This window comes from Athene cunicularia, unplaced genomic scaffold (assembly GCF_003259725.1).
Source record: "Athene cunicularia isolate RWA unplaced genomic scaffold, athCun1 SCF_1, whole genome shotgun sequence".
In the NCBI taxonomy this organism is placed as follows: Eukaryota; Metazoa; Chordata; class Aves; order Strigiformes; family Strigidae; genus Athene; species Athene cunicularia.
Window position 1 is genome coordinate 2,227,378 of NW_020799155.1, and position 8,153 is coordinate 2,235,530.

At 43.2% G+C, this 8,153-nt stretch overlaps 2 protein-coding genes across 3 annotated transcripts in view; both read left to right on the forward strand.

Annotated features, from left to right (window-relative positions):
- Positions 1–1,502: 1,502 nt before the first annotated feature.
- On the forward strand, positions 1,503–5,095 carry LOC113490488 (rho guanine nucleotide exchange factor 2-like). Of its 2 annotated transcripts, XR_003400242.1 has the most exons (4): positions 1,503–1,537; positions 2,058–2,121; positions 4,177–4,315; positions 4,761–5,095. XR_003400242.1 is itself a non-coding variant. In XM_026867002.1 (2 exons), the coding sequence occupies exons 1-2, from the start codon at positions 4,216–4,218 to the stop codon at positions 5,042–5,044; spliced, it is 384 nt and encodes a 127-aa protein (XP_026722803.1). In that variant the 5' UTR covers positions 4,090–4,215; the 3' UTR covers positions 5,045–5,095. The 2 variants fall into 2 exon arrangements, 1 of the variants encoding a protein (XP_026722803.1); XM_026867002.1 differs by lacking the exons at positions 1,503–1,537; positions 2,058–2,121 and having other exon boundaries at positions 4,090–4,315.
- A 2,240-nt stretch (positions 5,096–7,335) lies between these two features.
- Positions 7,336–8,153, forward strand: part of LOC113490487 (acrosin-like) — a 10,053-nt gene continuing 9,235 nt past the window's right edge. Inside the window, exon 1 of the mRNA XM_026867001.1 lies at positions 7,336–7,429. Within this exon, the coding sequence (XP_026722802.1) occupies positions 7,347–7,429 (83 nt within the window). The 5' untranslated portion in view covers positions 7,336–7,346. The remainder of the gene's footprint in view (positions 7,430–8,153) is intronic.

Consider the following 8,153-nt stretch of genomic DNA (forward strand, 5'->3'; position numbering starts at 1 on the left):
GCAGCCTTGGTGCTGCTGAGCTGGGGGGGCTGTTCAGCTGCTGCGGGCTGTAGCGTAGCGAGAAGCGCAGTACGGCTGTAACATACTACGGGCGCTGGACAGATGGCCTGAGATACAATTTAAATGATGTGACCGGCAAAAGGAATCAAAGTGACCACACCTCTCTGCTTATAAATAGATTTTTAATAGGATGCAGCAGTGACGGTCAGAAATAACATTTTGATCATCTGATTTTACAGTGAAAAACCATTGTGTTGTCAGGTTGTCATTTCTTGCCCTTTCCTGTGTTTGGGTGTCCGAGTTTAGAGCAGCATTGTTGTAACTGAAAATAAGGCCATTTCCTACAGGTTCTTTCCTGTGGGATCAGTTAAAATGAAAACACCTTTAAAACTGAGTGATCATACTTCATTTTTCCCACCATGATAAAAACACGTATCTGTGTTTCTCGAGAGCTGTACTTCTGATTCATCCATAAAGAAGTCATCTTGCTTAAGGCACAAGACAACAAGGATTTTCTTCATCTATGTTACAGGTTCCTTTGAGGCACAGAGAGAAACACACCGAATGACAATTTCTGTCGTTGCTGATTCAGGTGAGTAAGATGGTTTCGTCCCTGAAAAGAAGCCCTCTGAAAACAAAACCAACCCCGGGGTTTGTATCTCAGTCCCTGCCCCGTCTGGTCCAAGGGTGGGGGAGGGACAACGGCAACGTGGTCTCGGGTCCCGCCAGGGCCTAAACCACCGCAAAGAGTGACGCAAGATAGCAACAAGTGTGTAAGGGCTTGCTGCTACTTTTAGAATGCACAAGAGTATCTAAGGGCTTGCTTGCTAATAAAGCTTGAGTTTGACTTCCAGTCATATTGACTGTCTCCAGTCTCTCTGCTGGCCTGCCTGGGAATTCGTCCCCACGAGGGATGAAGTCAGAAATTAGATCCTCAGAGTGAAGCAAGACTCTCAAAAAGCCATTTGTTACAGAGTGTATTACTGAATTTCTTTGCACCTTTGATAAATTCTATTTCAGTGAATTGTAATATCCTGGTGTTGTGAGAACGAGAAAGTTGTACAGGTTACCAGAGGTGCATTTTTAAATAGGCAGTCTAGTTTTTTATTAGCTGGCTGGGTTAGTTTAGTTGGGTTTTGAAGTGCTAAGGCTTGGACAAGAGGCCCAAGCCAGAGTCAATCTATAGATCAATCCTGTATATTTTATAGCTGACAAGCACTGTATTAGTAGGTATTGTACTAAACATGTTTATGCTAAATATGTACACATCTATCTCTCCTTATCTTTCCTTGCGTGTAGGCAAGATAACAGGGCCGCAGAGACAGCTGTCTGGCTTAAGTATGTAAGGCTGGGCCCGCTCACAGGGACTTTGGAAGCCTCACCTATGGGTGGAGGCACCGCCTAGGATTTCCCACTTGCCGGGACAGGCTCTGCAAACCCTCGCTGCAACCGGGGCTGCCCAGCCACTGCGGGGCTGGATGATGGTAAAGTAGGCAAGTGGTGATGGATCTTTCTTAATGGCTATGCTCTTTCTCAGGTAGTGATGATTTGATGCATTACCCTGTATTTTCCTATTTCTTTAAGCACACTGTTCTGTCTTTTCTTACTGTATGTTTTCTGTATTATTCTGTTATATTATTTAGTTATTTTCAGTAAAATATGCCTGCTCTTTTCACTCTGGGTCTGAGTTTAATTCGTATCCCTGATCAGCAAAACAGTATTGATGTAAACCAAGTGGTAACAAATTTACCTTTACTACGTCAAGGGTTTGCTTTCATTTAATATATTATCTATTATCATAGCTTTAATTCAGCTGTAGCTTCATTTCTGGTTCTGTTTCAGTGTGATCTATACTTGATAGGATTTTTATACAGAGTGTTGATGTCTGTATGCCATTCTGGGATGTGAAAATATCAAAACTGCTGCTACGTGAAATCATTTCTACTTTCAGTATACAGCTTCACTTGCAGTTAGTGCTGTCTGATAGGAGAAACATGATTCATTTTGAACTGAAAGTTTGGTCTAGGTGGGTAAGAATATTGTATTTTTTCCTCTAGCAGGAAGATTTGCAGCACAGACCTTCTGGATCTCCACAAAGTTCACCCCAGTGCATTGCGCCAGGTTTGTACCAAAGAATGATTTCTGTGCTCAAGACTTACCTGTTTGATTGTAATTTTTTTTGAAATATGTTTTAAAGTCTATACACAGTGTGTTAATGAAGTATAGAAAAGGTCTCTTTTAATAAGATGGCTTAATTTTTTTTTCCTACTGGGTGTGGTTTAGAGGCTCTTAGCAATCTCCTGTGTGTCTTTTTTTATCTTTTTATTTTTCTTTCTGCCTTTTTGCTGCATGACCTCAAAATATCTTGGTGAAAAGGGATCCATAAGCTAGTTCTTTCACTGATTGTCTGTTCTCTGGTCTCTGAAAAGACTAGAACTGAGAACTTTGTTTTACATCAGATTTTCATAATTGTCCATTTAAAACTAGCCTGCAGCTAGCGGTTGCTAGAAATCTCTGACAGCAGCTAGCACTAACGGTCTGAACGTAAATCTTTGTTGCAACAAAGTGGGATCTGGGAGAAAAAAAGAAAGAACAGCTCTATTGCAGCATAGACTTTGAAATGCTTTTTGCTGCCAGAAAAGACCATCATGGCCACGGGTGTATAATTTAAAAGGCATTTTCATTTGTAGACATTACAGGGTCTGCACTAACAGAGCAGGCTTCTTGGCTCTCAGGTGTCCGATGGGAACTAGAGCAGAATTACCTTCTGCCTTGCAGATGGTCCGTTTGGTTGCTTTGGCTGTAAGAAACACAGCTGACATGAATGTCCAAGTATTGCTCGGTGCATTTCATATGGTTTTGTGAGGTACCGTTTGACTCGCATGGCAAGGTGTACTTCTTTATGAAACGGTTCTTACCAAGACGTAGCACAAAGGCAGTAATTGTTGTAGGAAGGTAAGCGGCTGTTTGTCTTATCGAGAACGGGTTTGTGCGTTTAGGGGAAAGTGCAGAGGCTAAAATAGGAAACAATAAGGGATAATGAAGATAGGAAAAGTTGGCTGTAGGGCTTGTTGTTGAAACAGCTCTGTGGTGCACAGTCTGGTCTGGTGTGATAGGTTAACAGCGATCGATAGAGGTAATTATTAGTGGAGGTACAGACTAAGAAAGGGGAACTTTTGGGGTTTGGTAGTCACCGGTGCTTTTACAAGAAAAGTTGTCAATTAGCAATGCATAAACCTTGGCTGGGAACTGGAGACCCTCTTGAACTGCTGCAGTAGCTGGTCCTGAAGCAGCCTCCCAGACACAGTGCTGGAGGAGGAGTTCGGTCGGGGTGGAAGACAAAGCTTGCTTGCAGTGGAGGGTCCTGGGCTTGGGGATCCATGAGATCTCGTCCACTCCCATGTCCTTAAAAGCACTTTGAAAAAGGGCCAGCCGCAGACCTTGCCAGTGATCAGTTTTAAAAATTGTCTGGCTGATTCTTCACCTTTGACTTCCCTGAAGTTCCTTTTTTAAAAGGAGGTATTTTGTCTCCTGTTCCTTATCCTTCATTACAGACATTAGTGCTAAATAATTGTATCCATTTTTCATAAGTCTATTACAGGCTTTCACGTATTGTGCAATAGTGATAAAAGTTTGAAATATCTTTCCAGTTTACGGTCTGTCTCGATTTAAAAAGCATTTCAAAGCTGCTGTATTAAAATTAAATGTAGCCCTGGTATCTTTTATGTTCAGTGTGTGTGCATGCTGCTATAAATCACTGTGTAGCAATAAGCATTGCAAAGAACTGGGGGGTTTGATGTGATCTCAGATTGTTCTTGTTTGCCATGAAATGCCCTTGTATGGTAGGGTGTGAATAATTGTGTGTAGGTTCTGGTATTTTACTAAAGGAGAAGAAACTGCAATTTCCACACTATATGGGCACAGTAGGGACCAATTCCCTGCCCTTCAGACCTGCTGCTTTAGGCAGTACAGTAAGTTAAGTGGCAGCTTTACATTTCTAGAAGGATCACAGGTAGTATAAAACCAGTGCATCTCTGGGGCCACTTCCCTGTGCCAAGTCTGAGGGCAGCCAGCAGTGAGCATGGGGAATACAAATTGAAAAAGCAGTGGCAGAAGCAATCCAGTTCCAGGGAAACAATTTAATAATAATTGATACTGAAAGTGCTTGTGGTCTAGATGCATATTCTGTATCCCTCCGGAGTGAAATAGAAGCAGATGCTCATGAGTTTGAAGCAGCGTGTTGGAGTGTTGCAGTGGAACAGTTATGCAAAAAGACAAAAGAAAGACGTAATAAGAAGGCAAGATGTCATTTATGGTAAGAGTATTTTTTGTTCTTACAACTTTTTCTATTTCACAGTGTCACTGTTCTGAAACAAAGCAGAAATCATTTTTACTGTCTCCCATTTTGACTCGTGCTTGCAAACTAAAATTGAGGGAAGGTTTTCAAATCTGTTACCTGTCTTGCTGTGCCCGAGTCCTCCTATTAATAACTTCAAGCAACCTATAGTTTTCAGTATGCCTGTGTTAGCAGCAAAGCCCAGCTAACAGCTCAACTGCAACTGGGAGATGTCGCTAAATAAGTAGGGTCGGTCACTGTTGGGTTGAGAGATTAGCAGGGCAAATTTAGGAGCTTCACATCAGTGGTGAAGAAGGTGGTGGTGCAAAAGATGGTGGCTTTCGGAGCCTGCTCTTTTATATCTCGGTAGTCATCGCACAGCATATAAATGACTCTTGATTTTTTTTTATTTCCCCTTGCCCAGGACTAATGCAGACTGAAATGCACCATGTTAGGACACTGAAAGTAACGCCGAAGGTGCACTCCAAAGCCACGAGAGAGGAACTGCAGTTCCCAAATGCAGTCATCAACAAGCTTTTCATCTCTGTGGATGAGCTGCTGGTGGTGGATGGGCGATTTCTGCTCCAGTTAAAGGAACGACAAAAGGAATCCTTGGAAGAAGGCAGTGACCGTTTTTTGCCCTTCATCTTTTACAAGTCCTCAGTGTTTTTAAGGCAGAGGCCCAGAGATCCTTTAAAATTCTTTTAGAATGGTAAGCATCATTTAATATTTGGTTATCTTGTGGTGTTCCAAGCTCTCAGATGTGACACTGTGTAAATCATTTCTGGTACAGAAGAAATTGAAATATTGAAGAAATGTCTCAGAAATCAGCTACCATGAAACCATGTTAAACCTGGGTCTTGCAGTGGAGATAGGTTTAATCTTAATGACTCCTGTCTTTAATCTTAATGACTCCTGTCTTTAATCTTAATGACTCCTGTCTTTCATTCTTGTATTTCCAATCAGTTTTCAGGTGAAAATGGAGAGAGAAAGAAAGAAAAATACGGTGTGTTCTCTTGTGGACACAGTGAAGCTGTTAGTCACTCCAAAGACCTGCTTCAAATCAGTAAGAAGTTCCAAAACTTCCAAAACCAGAAGCCTCCCCTTGTGACTATGCAAAACATACTTAACTTCTTTAGGTTTTATTTTGTACTTGAAGATCTCTTCAATGAGAACGAGCAGGGTTAGAGGCATATTCTTGTTATTTAGTGGGTTGTGAGCTTCTTGCATTTTAGATCTTTTGAGCTGTTTGGACACAGCCACAATTAGCAGGGGTTAAATTTGAGGCAGGATCTGGAGAGCACATAGGACTGAGGAACAGAGTATTTGTTCAACCCCTGCCAGGATGTACCCATTTTGCCTAGGTAAGTCTGAAAAATCCACTTGCCAGTAATCTCCAGGTTCTGTACCAGATTTTAACCTACCCATTTGGAGTCTTTTCTTGATCACTGGATTATTTTTCAAACATGTGTCACGTTTTGCAGCTATTATTTGAGCCAGTCCTAACCTTTTGGCTGAGACCACGTGTTTTTGTAAAGAAGTTACTAAGGCTTCCACCCCACAGTGACATTCCTGATGCCTTGTTTGAATTATTTCTGTCATCAGCAGAGGTGGAATTACTCTTTGTCCATTAGGGGTTACCCACCATGCAGCCAAATTTTTCCTAGCATTTAATAATCATCCTAACTTCTCCTCCTCCTCTGAATATTTTGGCTTTTCCCTAGGAAGGGTTACTGTTGTGGAGGGAATTAATGCTATTTGAAATACTCGTTCCTTTGCTGTTTTTCTTGCCGTTCGGTCAGGTATACCGCAAATGGTTTCTTTGCGATCTTTTCCTAATTGTCGTTGCCCTTTTGAAATTTCAAAGCCCAAACGTATCACAGTCTGGCAGGCTATTTGGGCTTTCTTCCTGGATACCTTGTACCCATTCATTCCCAGAAAATTCAAGAGGTCTGTTGTTACCTGTATGCAGGTAAATCTTTCTTCTGTATCAATCAGTATGTCATCCACATATTGTAAAAGTAAATGTCCAGGCCTTGATTTGTCCTGTTTCCAGATTTCAAGTTCTTTTGCCAGCTGGTTTCCAAAGATCGTCAGGCTATTTTTAAATCCTTGGGGTAGTCTTTTCCATGTCAACTGTATCTTTCATCCTGTTTGTGGACCTTCCCACTGAAAAGCAAACAATTTTCTGCTTTCCTTCTCCAAAGGTATACAAAAGAAAGCATCTTTTAAGTCAAGCACTGTAAACCACTGATGAGTCTAACACTATTAACAATGTATAAGGATTTGCCACCACAGGATAGATGTCCTTGACTATTTGATTCACTGCTCTCAAGTCTTGCACTCACCTATATTCACCTGAGGGTTTTCTGACTGGTAGAACAGGAGTATTATACTCAGATTGACATTCTTCTAAAATGTTGTACTCCAGAAATTTGTCAGTTAGTTTCTTCAGTTCCTGTCTAACTTCTGGTTTGATTGGATATTGCTTAATTTTTACTGTCCCTGCACCTTCTTTTAAATCAGTCTTTACAGGCGTTGCTAGTTTGCATTTACCAGGAATATCTGTTTCCCATACTGTAGGAATCACTGCAGAATCCAACTCTGGTGGAATTTCTTGCTCCTTCACTTTTTCTTGTGTCATCAGGATTTCTCCTGGTTTTGACTTGTCAGGTGAGTGATAAAGCGTTTTGGGTTGCTGTTAAACCCCAGGGAGCGGGGCTTTGTTCTGCGGTTTGGGTTGCCAATACACCCGATAGAGTACTTTGTCATGTGTTTTGGGTTGCTGTTGAACCCTAGAAAGTTGTTCTGTTCTCCTCTCAAAGACATTCGAAGCTGTAATTTAGGGAGAGCTAGTTAATTGTGTTTGTAATATTTTTTTAAATGGTTGGTGGTTGGTTGTTTATTTGAGAGCCTCCGTCACAAGGTCACGGTTCCACCATTTTTCCACTTCAGGTTGATTTTGTGTTTGCAAGACCGCCTCTGCAGTCTTCTCAGCCACAGCCTCAAGATGCGAACCTTCAGCACGTTTGACTTCTCCAGAAAGCGCGAGGCTGCCGTGCCCCCGGCAGGGCTGGCGTTTTTCCAGTGTCAGTGGGACAGCTCCGTTTCTCGGGTATCCCATCAGCTTCTCGGGCAGAAAGGCAGCGTGCGGGCGTGCAGGAGGGGCCTGTTTGTGGGCCGGGACACGGCCCCTGCGCGTGACGCAAGGGTCAGTGGGTGAGCTGGGGCTGTGGGCTCTTGCTCGGGCCGGGCCCTTGTCTGGGAGCTGTTCCAGGACAGGCTGTGTACAGAGCGAGCCCTCTTCTGCCACACTGACAGCAGGCTGAGGGAACAACCTGGAAAAGGCCGCTTTGAAGGAGCACTGTACTGGGTCTGGCTGAACTGGAATTGGCTTTCCCCTACAGCAGCCCTCACGGTGCTGTGTTTTATGCTGGGAGCTGGCAGGGTGTTGATAGCAGCCTGGTGTTGTGGCTACTGCTGAGCAGTGCTTACACAGCACCAAGGCTCTTTCTGATATTTCCCCCAGTGGGACGGGGTGGGCAAGATCTTGGGAGGGGACACAGCCAGGACAGCTGACGCAAACCGACCAAAGGGATATTCCATACCATATGACGTTTGCTCAGTATAAAGCTGGGAGAAAGGAGGAAGGGGGTGGGGTCACCCTTGGTCCTCCGAGGCAACCACTACGCGTATCGGAGCCCTGCTTCCTGAGAAGGCCCGACATCGCCTGTCCATGGGAAGTAGAGACTAAATCTGTTTGCTTTTGCTTCCGCGCGCGGACTTTTGCTTTGCCTTGCTTATATTAAAACTGCTT

Excerpts from the sequence above, each read along its gene's own strand:
- LOC113490488 (XM_026867002.1), top strand. The coding sequence starts at position 4,216 with ATGCTCATGAGTTTGAAGCAGCGTGTTGGAGTGTTGCAGTGGAACAGT. Across the intron at positions 4,316-4,760 it reads AAGGCAAGATGTCATTTATG|GACTAATGCAGACTGAAATG; the intron begins GTAAGAGTATTT and ends CCCCTTGCCCAG.